General features: G+C 43.0%; 1 protein-coding gene across 14 annotated transcripts in view; it reads right to left on the reverse strand.

Annotated features, from left to right (window-relative positions):
* The window catches only part of KIF21A (kinesin family member 21A), a 184673-nt gene extending 165462 nt beyond the window's left edge, over nt 1-19211 (reverse strand). For all 14 annotated transcript variants that reach the window (XM_043496647.1, XM_043496633.1, XM_038406479.2 and 11 more), the window contains exon 1: nt 18764-19211. In XM_043496647.1, the coding sequence (XP_043352582.1) occupies nt 18764-18807 (44 nt within the window). In that variant the 5' untranslated portion in view covers nt 18808-19211. The remainder of the gene's footprint in view (nt 1-18763) is intronic.
* Between the last annotated feature and the right edge of the window lie 514 nt (nt 19212-19725).

A 19725-nucleotide genomic window follows, 5' to 3' on the forward strand; every position in this document is an offset into this window, starting at 1 on the left:
TAAAAGGGTCTTAATCAGAAAGATTATATAGTCACACTGTCTTGGCTAGACAAAGATTAAAAAAAGTTCCTAGAAACTGCTGTAATATAATCTGACAGCATTGGGGATTTACGAATACCCTCAAATTGCAAATTCTAATAATGAACGGCAGGAAAATACCCTCTACAAGAGAAGCAGTCATGATCATCATTATATCTTTTAGTAGCTTCCTCCAATCTACCAGTATCACTTCTGTCTTTCTGGGATTGAGTTTTACCCAGCTAGCTCAGATTCATGCCTCATTCTCCCCACGTACTAAGTAGGCATTCAACAACAAGCTAAATGGGATGAGAGCTGGATATTAATTTTCTCAGTGGGGACAAACATGGACACCCCCCCCAAAAAAATTAATAAAAAAATATAAAAAACAAGGTTTATACTGGATGACAAACAGAACAGGAGTCATGACAAACTTGTAAAACAGTTTTCTACACTGGGTTACGCTGATAGGATTATCACAGAAAACCCGTACCCAATGACTCCATTGTAATACTGTATGAGTGAAAAAGGAGAGCTGAGAGAGAATATATTTGACATTTAAATCATAAAAGAAAAAGAAAAGTAGTTGGGTTCATTTTGAAGACGTGATGGTTAGGGGGAGGCAGCACAAGGGATTTTACAAGAGAGGATTGGGACCAAGTATTCTCATTAGTCAGCTTGGACAGAAGAATACTTTAACTTAAAAAGCAAAAGGAAAAATGTAGGCAAAAGGTGATTAGCAAATAGTCTGGCAATGGGGTGTGGGGAGGAGGGAGTTGTCTGAATGTCTCTTTGGCAGCAATATGACATCTATCATGAAACACCCCTCAAGTCAACAGCCAGGCAGAGCAAATATATTTTTTGTAAGGTTTAAAACAAAACAAACCCAATACCAATATTTCATGCACTGTCAGCTCTTATTCTATGGTAATATTCTGATACTTATGATGCCACCTAGCAGGAAGTCTGGAGATTAGAATATGGCAGAGTTAAATATGGTTGTTCGGTCAATGAGAAACACAACACTGCCTCGAATTCTGAAGACAAGAATGCCAGAGTTCCAGTACTATCTTGCCAACTTCCATCTCTAGATATAGGCCCTATGCTATCCAATTGTCCCTGCTTAGCTATCCAAGGTCACTTTGCTTTTTCCTTTGAGTACATTGCACAGATGGAGGACTGCCCATTTTAATAGGATGTAAGTTTCATTTTGATAACAGAGTGAGCTGTTTCCCCCTTGTTTGTTCTGATACATCATGACAGACTAAAGGTTTGCTATATCTACAATAAAAAGGAGTACTTGTGGCACCTTAGAGTAACAAATTTATTTAAGCATAAGCTTTCGGGAGCTACAGCTCACTTCATCGGATGCAAGCTTATGCTCAAATAAATGTTGGTCTCTAAGGTGCCACAAGAACTCGTTTTCTTTTTGCGGATACAGACTAACACAGCTGAAACCTATAACTACAATGTATCTGTTAGATATGGAAGGTGTCAGGACTTTTAGGTAATTCCAGATGGTTTGCAGTTCTAGGTCAATGCTGTGCCTTTTCTTTATAAGGCCTTATATCATGGAAGTGTGGGAGCTTGCCATGCCCCCAGGACAGCAGCATGTATTATAATTGTCCTGTCTGGTCTATGATCCTCCTGTCTAGCTTTAACTTCCAACCACTGGATCTTGTTATGCCTTTATCTGCTAGAGTAGAATCCTCTGTCACCTCGTTACCTTTCTTTGATAGGCCACATAGACTTACAAAGCTCAAGTCTCTCACTGAAAGGCAGGTTCTCCAGATCTTGATTCATTTAAATTCAAAAAGAGAACAGGAATACTTGTGGCATCTGAGAGACTACAAATTTATCAGAACATTAGCTTTCGTGGGCTACAGCACACTTCATCGGATGCAAAGAATGGAACATATAGTAAGAAGATATATACATTCATACAGATAAGTTGGAAGTTGCCATACAAACTGTGAGAGACTAATTAGTTAAGATGAGCTATTATCAGCAGGAGAAAAAAAACTTTTGTAGTGATAATCAAGATGGCCCATTTAGACAGTCGACAAGAAGATGTGGGGATATTTAACTTAAGGAAATAGATTCAATATGTGTAATGACCCAGCCACTCCCAGTCTCTATTTAAACCCAAGTTAATGGTATCTAGTTTGCATATTAATTCAAGCTCAGCAGTTTCTTGTTGGAGTCTGTTTTTGAAGCTTTTCTGTTGCAAAACTGCCATCCTTAAATCTTTTACTGAGTGGCCAGATTTCAGAGTAGCAGCCGTGTTAGTCTGTATTCGCAAAAAGAAAAGGAGTACTTGTGGCACCTTAGAGACTAACAAATTTATTAGAGCATAAGCTTTCGTGAGTTACAGCTCACTTCATCGGATGCATTTGGTGGAAAAAACAGAGGAGAGATTTATATACACTGTGTGTGTGTATATAAATCTCTCCTCTGTTTTTTCCACCAAATGCATCCGATGAAGTGAGCTGTAGCTCACAACAGCTTATGCTCTAATAAATTTGTTAGTCTCTGAGTGGCCAGAGAGGTTGAAGTGTTCTCCTACTGTTCTCCTGTTTTTGAAGGTTATGATTCCTGATGTCAAGATTTGTGTCCATTTATTCTTTTGCATAGAGACTGTCCGGCTTAGTCAATGTACATGGCAGAGGGGCATTGCTGGCACATGATGGCATATATCACATTGATAGATGTGCAGGTGAACAAGCCTCTGATGGCGTGGCTAATGTGATTAGGTCCTATGATGGTGTCACTTGAATAAATACGTGGACAGAGTTGGCAACGGGCTTTGTTGGAAGGATAGATTCATAGGTCAGAAGGGACCATTCTGATCATCTAGTCTGACCTCCTGCACAGCGCAGGTTCCTGGGTTAGTGTTTTTGTTGTGTGGTTGCTAGAGAATATCTGCTTCAGGTTGGGGGGCTATCTGTAAGCGAGGACTGATCTGTCTCCCAAGATCTGTGAGAGTGAGGGATCATTTTTCAGGATAGGCTGTAAATCTTTGATGATGCGCTGGAGAGGTTTTAGTTGGGGGCTGAAAGTGACAGCTAGTGCTGTTCTGTTATTTTTTTTTTTTGTTGGGCCTGTCCTGTAGTAGGTGACTTCTGGGTACTCTTCTGGCTCCATCAATCTGTTTCTTCACTTCAGCAGGCAGGTATTGTAGTTGAAAAATGAGAGAGATCTTGTAGGTATTTGTCTCCATCTGAGGGATTGGAGCAAATGCAGTTGCATCTTAGAGCTTGGCTGTAAGCAACGGATCGTGTGGCGTGTCCTGGATGGAAGCTGGAGGCATATAGGTAAGTATAGCGGTCAATAGGTTTCCGGTATAGGGTGGTATTTATGTGACCATCGCTTATTAGCACAGTAGTGTCCAGGAAATGGACTGCTTGTGTGGATTAGTCCAGGCTGAGGTTGATGGTGGGATGGAAATTGTTGAAATCCTGGTGGAATTCCTCAAAGTCTTCTTTTCCATGGGTCCAGATGATGATGTTGTCATCAATGTAGTGCAAGTACAGTAGAGGTGTTAGGGGACAAGAGCTAAAGAAATGTTGCTCTAAGTCAACCATAAAAATGTTAGCATACTGTGGGGCCACGCGGGTACCCATAACAGTGCCGCTGACTTGAAGGTATATATTGTCCCCAAATGTGAAATAGTTGTGGGTGAGGATAAAGTCACAAAGGTCAGCCACCAGGTTTGCCGTGATATTATCGGGGATACTGTTACTGATAGCTTGTAGTCCATCTTTGTGTGGAATGTTGATGTAGAGGGCTTCTACATCCATAGTGGCCAGGAGGGTGTTTTCTAGAAGATCACCGATGGATTGTAGTTTCCTCAGGAAGTCAGTGGTGTCTCGAAGATAGCTGGGAGTGCTTGTAGCATAGGGTCTGAGGAGAGTGTCCACGTAGCCAGACAATCCTGCTGTCAGGGTGCCAATGCCTGAGATGATGGGCGTTCCAGGATTCCCAGGTTTATGGATCTTGGGAAGCAGACAGAATACCCCTGATCGGGGTTCTAGGCATGTGTCAGCACAGATCTGTTCCTGTGCTTTTTCGGGGAGTTTCTTGAGCAGATGGAGTAGTTTCTTTTGGTAATCTTGAGTGGGATCAGAGGATAATGGCCTATAGAATGTGGAGTTAGAGAGCTGCCTAGCAGCCTCTTGTTCATATTCCAACTTATTCATGATGACGACAGCACCTCCTTTGTCAGCCTTTTTGATTACAATGTCAGAGTTGTTCAAAGATCTCATAGCTCTGCATCAGGGAGGTTTATCCATCCTTCCTATCCCTGTGAAGATGGAATAAAACTCCTAAGCTATAAGCAGACTGAAGTCTCATTGGCAGATCTGTGCATCTTACTATTCTGAATACTAATTCCGACAAGGGATAAGTGATTTGGCTGGTTGCTAGAAGCATCTAGATTCATAGATTTTAAGGCCAGGAGGGACCATTAAGATCACCTGGTGCGACTTCCCGCGCAACACAAACCATAAAACTTCCCTCAGTAATTTCTGCATCAAGCCCACAACTTTTGCCATCCAAGACATTGGTCGATATTGATCTATCAAATCCAAGCTACCAGCTACTTCTTTGACCATTCAACAACCACAACAGCTAAGATCAATAATGTTATCACTTTCAGTCTCTAGGTTTGAAAATATAGAGCAAAGACGGAAGCCCTGGACTCAGGAGTTTCCTTCTCCTATTGGTCTGAATGAAGCTTAACATGTCAACATTTAAAAGAACAGTGAAAAGCCCATCTGTTCACTAATGATAAGTTTTATTTATGGTTACAATTTGAAACTCAGAGCTAATACAGGGAGTTGAACAGAAGACTAGTTAATGTAAGTGACTTCTAACACAACATGAATCTAAATACTTTTGGACCAATTTAAAAAAAAAAAGCATATTTAAATACCAGTATAATTGAACACCAACAATTTACCGGTCAATACTAGTTTAGTCCTAACTCAGCTGTAATTTTTAGAGCTCACTGAACACCAATCCACTTCTGCTGAATTCACAGTACAGCTAACGAAGGTCAAAATGGCAATTCAATTGTTCATGAGTAATGGGTTGACTGATTAAATCAGACAGAAATGTACCTATACAGCATGGATTAGACAGGTGGCTTGCCCTGTGACCCACTTTTCCCCCCCACAGGTTTCAGAGTAGCAGCCGTGTTAGTCTGTATCCTCAAAAAGAAAAGGAGTACTTGTGGCACCATAGCAATTAAATTTATTTGAGCATAAGATTTTGTGAGCTACAGCTCACTTCATCGGATGCATGCAGTGGAAAATACAGTGGGGGGATTTTATATACACAGAGAACATGAAACAATGGGTGTTACCATAAGACTGTAACAAGAGTGATCAGGTAAGGTGAGCTATTACCAGCATCTCCTGAGCTATTACCAGCAGGAGATGCCTTACCTGATCACTCTTGTTACAGTCTGTATGGTAACACCCATTGTTTCATGTTCTCTGTGTATATAAAATGCCCCCCACTGTATTTTCCATTGCATGCATCCGAAGAAGTGAGCCGTAGCTCACGAAAGCTTATGCTCAAATCAATTTGTTAGTCTCTAAGGTGCCACAAGTACTCCTTTTTTCCCCACAGAATGTTTAATGCAAATCTTTCCTCCTTTTCTCATGTCTAAACATATACATATTAACAGATATCTTCCTTCCTACCTCCTCCAGAAGATTAAAAAAAATGGTTTTGTTTATTTTCTTGAAGAAATTTTCTAAACTTCCAAATGCTTCAAGTATTTTGTTCATTAAAAAAACCTATTCAGAATGTATAAATTCAATGAACCAAGATATTTGTTTCATTATTTACTGTCACAAGGACTAAAATTTACTTGAAAAAGAATATTTCAGTGATGCTTAGATGTTGTCAATAAAAACCCAAATCTTGCAACGTGGGGTGCCTGAACAAAGCCTCCTTCAGAAGCAAATTGACACAGTGAACCATCCACATGCACCACATTACAGAATCAGGGCCTAGAACTAATGCTTTCAAATGTAATTAAAATAAACACAAGACAATTAAGAGTTTGAAATTCCATGAAAACTGAAGCAATGCACAGTTGAGAACTGTGGCTCATCATGGAAAAAAAAAAAAGTCTGATATTTCCTGCGCACCACAGAGAGGCATGGATTTGGGCACAGCAGCCAAGCTATTGCTCAAACACACATACAAACCAGAAAGCCTTATTTATGTCTACTAGCATAAGTAATTTTTCAATGGATAGAAATTACCACAGGGCTCACATTTTCTTAGGAGCCAACAACTAATTATCACAGGTTTTAGCATAATTGTTTTTTTCTTTTGATACTGTATTATTTATACTGTGCCATAGGTGTTTCTGGCACTCTGCAGCCAAGTCTTTTCCCAAAGGAGTTTGTAATTTCTTGCTTTGTTGTTGCTGAATTACATTGTAATGAACCCAGATACGTGGAAAAGGGTTTAGGAGAAGAATATGCAGAGGACAAGGGTTGCAACAGGGGCCCTTAGCTGGGAACGTGTAACTACCCTCACCCTTCCCTCATTTTCTTACCCCTTCTTTTAAAAAAAAAATATATTAAGTTTCTAGCCCTTACAGTTGTAGGAATAACCAAAATATGTGAACGGAGCATAAATTGATTCAGTGATGCCTGCCTGAATCTGCAGACAGCCTGTAACAAAGTTCTAAAATAGAGGTTCTCCGCTTCAGAGGTTGGGGTCACAACCGCTGGAGGTGTCACAAAGAGGTCTCAAGAGAAGCAATCACGCTCCTCTTTCTTGTTGCTAAATGGAAAGAGGGTCCCAGCATGGGGAAGGTTGAGAACTACTGCGTTACAATGAAGGCAATGAGATTTATTCACAATGTCTATACTTTATTTTTTTAAAGAAATGAAACTAATAAAGTATGTTACTACTCTCTTCCACTTCATATTCCTCTCCCTCCATTCCTCTCCCTCAAGAACAGAAACATAAGAATTGCCATATCAGAACAGACCAATGGTTCAGAAAGTCAGACAACCCACTGGACAGAATCCAGTGCTTCACAGAAAGGGGCTTGTCTCACTTCCATCACTTCTTAAAGTATACACAAAAAGGTTATGCAATAGGGGAAATGTATTCCTGAGCCTGCTTGTGCTTAGCATATGACCTGAAACCTAAGGACTGGTGGGTTTATTAATTTTATCCCACTAATAACAGTCGCTATTCTTTTTAATATAAATGGATCCATTTTTGAAAACTAAATTATATTCCTCTATATAACTCTTTACAGACATGCCTCACCAATCTACTAGAATTCTTTGAAGGGGTCAACAAGCATGGGGACCAAGGGAATCCAGTGGATATAGTGTACTTAGATTTTGAGAAAGCTTTTGACAAGGTCCCTCACCAAAGGCTCTTACACAAAGTAAGCTGCCACGGGATAAGAGGGAAGGTGCTCTCATAGATTGGTAACTGATTAAAAGATAGGAAACAAAGGATAGGAATAAATGGTCAGTTTTCAGAATGGAGAGAGGTAAATAGTGGTGTCCCTCAGGGGTCTGTTCTGGGATCAGTCCTATTCAACATATTCATAAATGATATGAAAAAAGGGGCAGTGAGGTGGCAAAATTTGAAGATGATACAAAATTACTAAAGATTGTTAAGACTAAGACCCAGGCAGACTGTGAAGAGCTACAAAAGGATCTCTCAAAACTGGGTGACTGGGCAACAAAATGGCAGATGAAATTTAATGTTGATAAATGCAAAGTAATGCACATTGGAAAACATAATCCCATCATTTTAGATGTATAGTTGGTGTCTAAATTAGCTATTACCATGCAAGAAAGATCTTGAAGTCATTGTGGATAGTTCTCTGAAAACATCCACTCAATGTGCAACGGCAGTCAAAAAAGCTAACAGAATGCTGGGAATAATTAAGAAAGGGACAGATAATAGGACAGAAAATATCGTGTTGCTTCTATATAAATCCATGGTACGTCCACATCTTGAATACTGTGTGCAGATGTGGTTGCCCAATCTCAAAAAAGACATATTGGAACTGGAAAAAGTTCAGAAAAGGGCAACAAAAATGCTTAGGGGTATGGAATGGCTTCCGTATGAGAACAAATTAATAAAGACTGGGACTTTTCAGCTTGGAAAAGAGATGGCTAAGGGGAGATATGATTGAGGTCTATAAAATCATGACTGGTGTAGAGAAAGTAGATAAGGAAGTGTTCTTTACTACTTCTCATAACACAAGAACTAGGGGTTGCTAAATGAAATTAATAGGCAGCAAGTTTAAGATAAATAAAAGGAAGTATTTCTTCATACAACGCACAGTCAACCTGTGGAACTCCTTGCCAGAGGATGTTGTGAAGGCCAAGACCATTACAGGGTTAAAAAAACCAAGATAAATTCATGGAGGATAGGTCCATCAATGGCTTTTCGCCAGGATGGGCAGGAATGGCATCCCTAGCCTCTGTTTGCCAGAAGCTGGGAACGAGCGACAGGGGATGGATCACTTGATGATTACCTGTTCTGTTCATTCCCTCTGGGGCACCTGGCACTGGCCATTGTCGGAAGACAGAATACTGAGCTAGATGGACCTTTGATCTGACCCAGTAGGGCTGTTCTTATAATTTGAGTTACGCTATTCATGTAACTCAAATTTCATAGCTTAGATCGACTTTTCCCTTTACTGTAGACAAGGCCTGAATCTTCACCACCAGCCCTGATCATGCTTTAGCAGAGGCATCACAGAGCGAGCTCTGCAGTACAGAGGGATTTGCATAGCACAGTGGCCTTTCCATGGACTACACCTGTTCCCATCACCCACACAGCAGAACTGCAGCAACTTGGCACCATTTATGGCCTTCTGAGACTGCATGGATGGGCAGCTTTGACCTTTGGTAGGGAAACATTTCAGATGCTAAGTTTTAAATAGCATTAATAAATTACAGAACTTGAAAAAAAAACAAAATTCTGAAAAATATTGTATGCCCTTTTAAAATTCCCAGGCTAACACATAAGCCTCCTTTAGGAAATTAGAGTAGCAGCCGTGTTAGTCTGTATTCGCAAAAAGAAAAGGAGTACTTGTGGCACCTTAGATTGTTAGTCTCTAAGGTGCCACAAGTACTCCTTTTCTTTAGGAAATTGCATTAAAAAGCCCTTCCACACCCTTTACCAAACTGCTTCACATGTGAAAAACCCCTCTAGGATCCTCCATTTACAGTGTTCCCTTGTTTAATGCCATCACCATAGTAACATGCTTGAAAGCTAAAGCCCCACTTCTGCCTTTAATCATGCTGGGGCAACTGCAGTGATTTCAGTAGGATTTCATTCGTGTAACAAGAAGTAGACTGGGCCCTATGAATCCCTGACAGCTTTTATAAAACAACACATTTAGAAAAGTTTTAATCAGCCAAGAATGAAAACAGAACTTTGGATGAATGGCAAAGGAGAAGGGCACAAAAGAAGAATGGCAGAAGTCATACTATTGTTACTGCTATTCTGGGTTTAAGTATTGTTTGCATTTGTTTTTTAGCCGAACTCATCTATTCTCCCATTCAGAAAAAGTCTCTTATTTTGCTCAGTCAGTCATAATTTCCTTAGTCTGTTATATACTGGTTTTGCCAAGTATTTAGAAAGGTGCTGTACTACCAAAGAAAGAATTCACTGCTGCAAGAGCCCTGTCGGCACAGACAGACTGATGAAAGTGCAGCAGTTGATGAAAGTGCACCCACAGCAGCTCACCTTTCCCTGTCATGCCTATTTACTACCGGGGCAGCCTGACATAAAAGCCAGAATACCAGTAAACATCTCTGAATGTACAGCAACAGCTATACATAAATGCAACGGGGTGTCCACCCCACAAGGCCTGAAGGGAAATTAGGTCATTTAACCTTAGGCTGCCACTGGAGGAAACCAAGGGAGTGCTAGGGCCTAACTGCAAATGAAGTCCAGCTGGGGGGAGGAGAAGGATCTATAAAGAGAGGAAGTTGTCAGGCTGGGGGAGGAAACCTGCACTCCCTGATACATGGAGGAAGGTGTAAGGGGAGAGTAGGAAACAATCCAGAGAAGGGGTAATGAGGGCTGGAAGAGTAAAGCCCAGAACTGCTGGGTTGAGGTTCCCTGGACTGGATCCTGGTGTAGCAAGCGGGCTGGGGTTCCCCTAGCAGCCACTAGGGGAGCGGCACAGACCAGACAGAAGGGAATGGACTACCTGGGACAGTTTGCCTCAAAGTGCTTCCAGTACCCCAGAAGGAGGGAGAACTTCCATATGACTTAGCTGGAGGGCTAAGGTATGAAGAGGACAGGGCTGCTGCTTCTAGTGCATGAGAGGTCACCAAGTACTGATGGATAGAGTAACTGCAGGAAAGAGTATCAGACTAGGTGGTAGAGCTAATTCCCCAGAGGAGCCACAAGGAGGCACTGCTGACCGGTGAGTAGCGCCATCCCAGTCACGATAAAATATCCTAAAAGCAAAGAGGATGAGGCTATGGGGGGAAAGGAATGCAAATACACTTGCTTCACAAATTCTTAACAGAAGTTACTGTTTAGCTATTCAACAATTTACAGGTGGTAAGCAAAAATTCAGAAACGAAGTCTGAAGTGGACAGTATACTAATAAAGCAGTATTTGGAGCAATAAATAAAAATGCTAATATTCCTCAGAAAATAAAAATATAGAGAAAAGTATAAGGAAGGGTGAGATATTCAAAGACACTTAGGTCACACAACTCCCTAACTCCCTTAGGAACTTTAAAATCTCACCCTAAAAATACACTTCAAGAGAAATGAAGGAATAGACACTGCTGAGTGTATGCATCACATGCAAATAAAAAATATGATCCATCTTTAGCTGCGGAAGTCATAAAAGGAGAAAAGTCAAACTATTATTTCCTGTCCCTCAGTCTGAGAGCGAGTTCATGTTAATTTCACAGCAAAGCATGACCATAGATTTCTGCGTGCCCCAAGCAATGTAACTAATGGATGTGGTAAAACATGTGGTAAAACACAACTGTTAAATTTGGTCCAGATGGTGTTGTGCATTTTTTGTGCTAAAATACAAATATGCTGGTGGGTGTATTATAATGTTTGGGGAGGTTTTTTATGCTTAAGTATTTTCATAATAGCATAAGCTCTTGGATGCAAAAAATCAATAGTAAATACTCCCTCTTGAAAGCAAGGAGAGACAGCAGAGCTTACAGAAAAGAAAAAGAATGAATAATGTTATGAGTCAATATTTTCTTCTTGTGCGATTCTTCTTTTTTACACACACACACACACACACACACACACACACACACACCCCTCCCCCAAGTAGTACTTGCTGATACTTGACATTGGTGGATATATTTCTGACTTTAGAAGTATGTACATACTACAGGCATATTTATTGAGACTACTGAATTTCACTCCTGCCAACCAGTGGGTGCAATTTTTGCTAAGAAATCGTGGGTTGCAGCCACATATGAATGTCACTAATTAATAAAGATTATCAGATAAAAAGAAAGTCACAGATCCTTTCTGGTTGAAGACAGTCAGTACTGTTCATTTCTATTGTTTATCTTCTTGCACGACAGTTTACACAGTACATGTATGCTTGGTGCTTGTAGGGTGCCTGTGTGGTCTCCCTCTGAACCAGAGGGTGAGGAGTCACTCTCAGTACCTGAGTGGGCAGAGCCAGGCCAAGCTTATTCCACCCCCAGGAAGGGGAGGGGTGGAACAGGAAGTACAAAAGGCAGGGCCCTTAGCCCAGTGAGGGGAGCATCAGGGAGGGAGATGGACACAGGCTGCTCTCTGTGGACCCTGCTGCCAAACCAGGGGAAAACCTGACCCAGAGGAGGGACTCAGGTTACCAGAACTGCTGGCTGCAAAGTACCCCAAGGAACTGGTGGAGCCAGGCAGCGACCCGAGCCAGACACTGAGGGTGAGCTGGAGCTACTGGGGATACCAGCAGCTGAATACCCCGATGAGTTGGAGGAACCAAAGGGAACCACTTGAGAGACTGCATAGGAAGTAGCCCACGGGTGGAACTGGACAGTGTGGTGAGTTGGTGTTTGGTCAGCATGTTGCAGACTGATCCCTGCTGACTCAGTGGTGGGACCCTCTACTCTTGCCACTGTCAGGGCCCTGGGCTGGAATGCAGTGGAGTCGGGTGGGCCTGCATTCCCTGCCACCCCGCCTCAGGTGGCAGAAACCCGATAAAGTGCTAAGGACTCTAGCCAGCGCTCCCCTGCCTGAGGGGTACACCACGGACTCTTGCCGGTGCTCTGTTGTCATGCCAACTGTGATGTCCCACCTTCCTCCACTAATTCCCCATTGATAGAGAGGTATGGCCAGTGTCTTTTGGCAAGGCAGTAGCTCCCTGCCACCCCGCAGCAGCTCAGCAGACCAACTGAGACCATGCTACAGCACTGTACAGGCCGAGTATGAAGTCAAGGTCCCTGCCCTGAAGAGATGATGTAAATTTATAATGTCCAGCTGAAAGGCTACCATCTTGCAATCCCTTATATACATGCTTCTCTTTACAGGAGTAAAACAGCTGCAAGCAAGAGTGCTTCAAACCACATCTTGCGACAAATATAGCTGCGTTTCTTCTATTATCTTTCTCCTCTTCAGCCAATCTATTTGATATCTGTTGGGGAGAGGCAAGAATTAGGGCTTACAGGTCTTTTGAATGCCACAGAAAAATCCAGCAGCCAAGTAAATTTTCATCAGCTCTGCAGTCCCCCTCCTCTCCACTTCACTCTAACAGCTTCAGTCCTCTTCCCCACCTACTTCTCCAATGACCAAGGTCCTACTGATATCATCAAAGACCAAAAATGATGATACCCACTAAGAGTTCCCATCCCTCACTCAATTGGTTCTCTTGTTTCAAGTCACCAGCATTACTAATCACCACCTCCTGGTCAAGTTCAAGGTCCTTTTGTCTCTGAAAATCTTCCTCAATTTATATGCCAGTTTCAAAGTAGTACACTCTTCTGCTCAAGCTTGTTCTATGCCTTCTTGCTTCTCTTCAAACCTTTTCAACCACTTATGCCACATTTCCTTGGGAGGGTCTTCATCCTTCTCCATCCCCATAGCTGTTCCCAGCCCTCTCCTCTTCATGTTTACACTCTCCCTCCAAGAGGCTTCATCATACTCATGGTTTCAACTATCCTCTCTACAGCAATAGCTCCCAAACCAATCACTCAATTCCCAACCTCCTATTTCTGCCCAGTACGCCTTTAATGCCTCCTCTTAGATTTCCTACCATGATTAGAAATTCAATATGCATCATCAAATCCCTTCTTTTCCCCATCACTGGTTTCACGTCCTCCCTGCAACCTCATGATATCTTTCCTCTTCTCCCTACCCCACCTCTAAACTCCCTCCAAATCCTGTCCTCCCTTTTCATTCCTACCACAAAAGTTCTTGTCCATGCCTTAATTTCTCGCCTGATATACTGCAGCTTCCCTTTCTCTGCACCCCCCCTCAATCTAACTAGGTCACTCCCCTCTATTAGTTTCTTTTTATCTTCCATGTCAAGGATGAGTGGGGGCAGACAGCGTACTGCTGCTACTCTTTGTGGAAGTGACTTGCTTTTCCCCTTGCTGATAGTGATGGAAATATGCTCCTGGGCCACAAAGGGTATATCTACACAGCAAAGAGAAACCCGCAGCTGGCCTGTGCCAGCCAACTTGGGCATGGGCTGTGGGATTGTTTCCTTGTTGTGCAGACTTCCAGCTCAGGCTGGAGCCTGAGCTCTGGGACCCCCTCACCCTGCAGAGTCGTAGAGTCTCAGGTTATTCTTTGCTGTCTAGACATATCCAAAGGGAATTAACTCCCTCTTCTCCATGAAAAACAATTCTCTGCATTTCCTGCTCTGAGCACAGTTGCCAGAAGAGGTGCTGAGAGCAGCTCCACCGGGAATGGGGGGGGTGGGGGAGGGAAAATTACTCTCAGTAAACCCCACAGATACTAGACACAGTTAGATGGGGCGAGTGAAAGAGGAAAAAAAGAGGGGGTGGTTGTGATGGACTGGGGTGATATCTAGCAGGGAGAAGAAGATTTGGATGTGAACTGAAGGGAAAAGAAAAAGGATACCTGGGTAAAGACAATGGCATGAGGAAAAGAAAATGGTAGGGAGTAGCATTAAAAGCATTTGGCATATTCCCAGCACAGAAATATTGAAATGAAACGCTTCCCTCTGAAAGAAAGAAGGGGGGGGGGAACCCCTATGGAAAAGTGAGAAAAGCACTTTGTTGTAAAATGAAGGTCAGAGATATATTTTAAAAAAAATTAATGACCAATATTCTTATAAAGGATGTTAGACACATGACTTAACTTGGTAACAGTGTTAATCAATAGTACACCAATGAACCAGTTCAAAATATGCAGATTATCTAAATAATTAATCTGTTTGCTCACTCTTAGTTAACTAGGCTTGAGCAGCATTCCTGAAACTGAATGAAACTAGGTACCCAGTTTAGTAATTGCCATACATTATGTCACTTTGATTAGATAACAATGGCACTCGGGGCCAAACAGAAAAAGTTAAGATTTGTCTTAAATGCTTGTTTTCAGTAATTTGGTTTTATATATACAAGTGCCTCTCTTTCTTTGAGAAATCCATATTGGCAAGTCTTTCTTTCAACATGAAAACATTATGAATTTCATAGCTTACTCAGCATAGAAGACGGGGCAGATTAATTTTCACACATGGGAAGGGCATCCAAAAATGCACTACAGCAGTTCCACAGTCACAAAAAGGTAGTTTTTACATTAAAAAATAGTCATATGATTAGATAATGGGGACTTTCTGATATTTTTTTTTTAACGGAAAACAAGCATGTCTGACAATTGTACACAGTCATGGTCACGCAGACTAAAAGCAAAGCTCTTTGTGAAAGTTGCACATAATCATCAAAACTGTAAATCAGCCTCTTTCAGTGGAGGCTGACAATAGTGAGAATTTTTCTGGATTGCAGAGTTTAAACATTAGTAATTGAATTATCTGCCAAAATACTTGCAGGTCTCATGCTTCACTAAACTGGAATATCTGGTACATCATTCACTACCCAATAATTATGCAAAACTCTCTGAAGCAATTAGTGTGCAAGAGGATAGCTTAAGGGTGGTGATAATTGGAAAGAAAAGATCATTTGCCATCATACTACAGCATGTTATACTTCACTTTATTTCATTAGTAGGTCTGGAAAAAAACAGTTTACTAAACATTTAATATTACATCCAAAAAGTATAGAACATGGGTTCTCAAACTTGGGGTCATGAGCTTATTACATGGGGGGGGAGGTTTGCGAGCTCTCAGCCTCCACCCCAAACTCCACTTTTCCTCCAGCATTTATAATGGTGTTTAAAATATAAAAATGTTTAATTTATAAAGGCGGTCGCACTCGGAGGCTTGCTATGTGAACGGGGTCACCAATACAAAAGTTTGAGAACCACTGGTATAGAGTAAACATGGGCATGTTCTTTTCTGCACCAGATTCAATGCAAATGTGCCCTTTAAAGACCTTACCTTTGCTATCTCATCCCATTTACAAATATATATATATATATGGCACCATGACATAGCAAGCCGTCACTGAAACATTCATATAACTAATTAAGGCCCCAATTCCGCAATTTGTTGCACCAATGCAGATCCTCAAAGTCAACTGAAACCCATTGAAGTCACACTGTCCCTGCAAAATTGAGCAAGTATTGTCATTAGGTGAAATATTCTTCTTTCAAAACACTGAAAAGAGAACTTAAAATGAAGCTCTGTACATAGTTATTGGTATTGTGTCCATTTAAAAAAACCTGGATCAGAATGGCTTCTCTTAGAAATCTTAAGAGCAGAGAGATAAATCTGGTGCATGAAGAGTTAACCCTCCAAGGGATGTAGGTAGAAAGGAAGATGGGTATAATCCCTCATTATCAAACTGTACTGAGATTTGGAGGATTAAGATGTTTGCTGATTGTATTTTGAGTATATTTTGTAATATTTAAAATTTATTCCAGAGCCATAAAAGAAGCCTTTAATTCAGTTACCTATTTTTAATTCACTTTTACTAGCCTGCTCACCATATATTTTTCTATCCTATTTGTCAAATGTCTGCAAATACAAATCCATTGGTACCAGAAGGCTTTGTTTAGCTCCTAGCTACAATAACTTCACATAAAAAATGTGCTATCCTGCACCAGAAAAATACCTTCTCAAAACATTTGTTTAAATATTTTTGTTACAAAATATTTTGTGAAGCAGTTGTTTCAACACACCCTGTTTAAGATTACACCTCTGAATTACTTTTGTTTTTAGAAACATCCTGCTTACAGAATGGAATACCTCTTTTCAGTGTTTTCCAAGCAAAGCATTTCAACAAATGACAATTTGCTCAAGTTAACAGGAAGAATTTCTCCTAACAGAAAACACTACTGTAATTGAGAGATTGAATTTAAAACTGATGCAGCAGTTCTCCAACTGTGGGTCAGGACCCCAAGTGGGTCATGACCCCATTTTAATGGGGTTGCCAGAGCTGGCATTAGACTTCCTGGGGTCCGAGGCTGAAGCTGAAGCTTGAGTCCCACTGCCCAGGGATGAAGCCAAAACCTGAGGGCTTCATCCTAGGCAGCGGGGCTCAGGCTTCAGCTTTAGCCCTGGGTGGTGGGGCTCAGGTTACAGCCACTCTCCCTCCACCCCCATGGTTAAAGCCCTTGAGCCTCAGCTTTGGGCCCCGCCGCCAAATCCCCCTTCCTGGGATCGTATAGTAATTTAGGCTGTCAGAACGGGATCACAGTGCAATAAAGTCTGAGAAACACTGGTACAGCATCCATCACATTTCATTGTTTGTGGGCTTGCCTCTGCATTTATTAAGTGTCATCCAATGGCCTCCACCTATACATCTACAATCAGCACTTAGTAACAGTGCTGCTTCTAAGAAAAGGAGTACTTGTGGCACCTTAGAGACTAACACATTTATTTGAGCATAAGCTTCTGTGAGCTACAGCTCACTTCATCGGATGCATTTGGTGGAAAATATAGTGGGGAGATTTTCTCACACACACACACACACACACACACACACACACACACACACACAGAGAGAGATAGAACATGAAACAATGGGTTTTATCATACACACTCTAAGGAGAGTGATCACTTAAGATGAGCTATTACCAGCAGGAAGGAGCGGGGGATGGAGTAAAACCTTTTGTGGTGATAATCAAGGTGATGCTTCTACATCTCTTGGGATACTTCGGATCCATCCTTTGCATCTTAAAATTTGGCCCTTGTCCAAACTAACAAACATTAGGGATCTGAATATCCAGTGATAGAAATGGAGCTTTTAAAGTCCTGTACATTATGCTCCAGCTCCAACATAATACACAATGAAGAATTCATTTAATCATTCAGTACAATTATTTCAGACAACTCAAAACCAACTGACAGCTTGCATAGTCCAAAACAAAAAGAGCACTTGTACAAGGACTACATAAAGATATCAAGACAATTTAAGAAAAAATTATTGAACTACTGTAGAATCTTTTGAAGCAACAAAATAATCTCTTAGAACAGCACTAAAATCCAGCTTCACTGACAGATTTTTATCTCTGATAAAAGATTTGAATCAGCTGACACTTTAAAATCATTTATGCCCCAGTCCTGTAAACACTTCTGTATGTACTTAACTTTATGCACCGAATAGTCTCATTAAAGTCAATGGGACTTTCACAGTACATAAACTTCAAGACTTGTACAGGTCTTTCAGGATTAAGGCCTCTGCCATCCTAAAATACTAGAATTTTAGAGTCTAATCCTGCAAGCATTACTGATGCAAATAGCACCATTGAAGTCTCAGAGGTTATGATGTTAGTAGAAAGCACTCATGAGTAAGGGTTTGCAGGATTAGATTAAAAGAAAAGGAGTACTTGTGGCACCTTAGAGACTAACAAATTTATTAGAGCATAAGCTTTCGTGAGCTACAGCTCACTTCATCGGATGCATTTGGTGGAAAAAACAGTTTGTATGCAGCTGTTTAAATCTTACTGAATTAGTCAGTGGTCTCAAATCTTGTGAGAGGAACATGATTTTTTTTTTTTTCCTTTTATACATTTTCAACCATTCCCGGGAAACACTCAATTACAGAGCTTAACTTCGACTAAACCGATACACTTGTTCTCTTGTAAATACTTCATTAACGTTTCAGGCAGTACAATGATGTTGCAATTTTCCACGAGCAGAACGCTCGCCTCTTTTACTCCCAGGTACCGTGACCGTAACGGCTCCAGTCCAGAATATCCATGACAATGCGGTCCCCGGGACGCCGTTCGAGATATTGCACCCAGTACGGACAATACCCACTTGTTCTTCTCTTGTACAGAAACCCTGCTTAGAGTCACCTTGTTTGAAATCTACGCTCAGCACGGTTTCACTCCCTTCACCGCTGGCTCGGGCAGGAGTTTTCGGCAGGACCCCCGTTCGCTGCAATGCGATTAGCCGGCTTCACACGCCGCGGCGGGGTCAGCGAGTGCCCCCGTGGGGGGCTCCCCCCCCCCCCCAGAGCCGGCCCCAGCTTTGACAGGCAGCGGCCTGCCCCCAAGCCTCGCGGGGCGCTGGGTTCCCGCTGCCCCGGACACCAGCAGCCACCTGCCTGCACCGCTCCAGGCCGGAAGGTCCCAAGTCCACCTGTGACCCTCCCCCGCCAGGCGCCGCCCAACCAACCACCGCGGCGCGGCCACCCCGGCGCCCTCACCTGACAGCGACCCGCACCGAGCTCTCGTCCTGCCCCGCCGACATGGCGTGGAGCGGCGGCAAACACAGGCTCGTTCCGCCCGCCTCTCCGAGCCGGGGCGCGGGGCTGCCGCGCTCACCTCCGCGCTCCAGCCATTTTAGGTGCCTGGCTGAGTAGGTAGCAGCGCGGCCGCGCCGCCCGGGCAGAGAGGCGCCCGAGCCCGGCGAGCGCTCCCTGGCTGGCGGACAAGCGAGCGGCTCCCTCGGCCGCCCAGCCCGGCTCCCGCCCCCGCCGCACTGACAGCAGCGGCGCCGGCCGCTCCTCGCCCGGCCGCCTCAGCTTCTCTCCAGCCGCAATGCGTAACCAGGCCACGCCTCCCTCGCTCCCTCCCCCCGCCTGCGCTGCCAGGGCGGAGAGCGGCTCCGCGCCGGGCGCTGCCTGCCGCCGCTGGCGAAGCGCGCCCCGCTGCCCCCCCCCCGGGGCTTGTCCAGGCTTTCCGGCCGGGGTGGACGCCTCTCAACCCCTGCTGAGCCTCTTCCCAAAAAAAAAAAAGCCACTTCCACTTATTTCTGCCCCTCGCTGGGGCAGAACGAGCTGGGTTTCACTCCAGAGCGCTGCGGGTTCTGCATTGCCGCTGTGTCATCCTCTGCCGCGGGCCAGAGCCCTGCAGAGCTCCCCGGCTTTGTTTGGTCTGGCGGAGTGGTTCAGAAGCGCCCCACCACTCTTCTCCCAGCTTTAACAAACTGCCTGGTTTTGACAGTTAGAAACTTGGGGGGGGGGGGGGGGGAAGGACGCTGATTTTGGATGCCAACAGCAGCCCGGCTAGGAAACAGGCAGGGTTTTGCTTGAAACAATTCACAGTCTTGAGTAGTATTTTCCATCAGAAGAGGCCCATGTTTGAGTTTGTAAGGATAGGCAAGGTTTTTAGTCTATGAAAAATGTGCACACCCAAGCCTCAATCTTACAGTCAGATCCGTGCAGGA

This window comes from Dermochelys coriacea, chromosome 1 (assembly GCF_009764565.3).
Source record: "Dermochelys coriacea isolate rDerCor1 chromosome 1, rDerCor1.pri.v4, whole genome shotgun sequence".
Taxonomy (NCBI): domain Eukaryota; kingdom Metazoa; phylum Chordata; order Testudines; family Dermochelyidae; genus Dermochelys; species Dermochelys coriacea.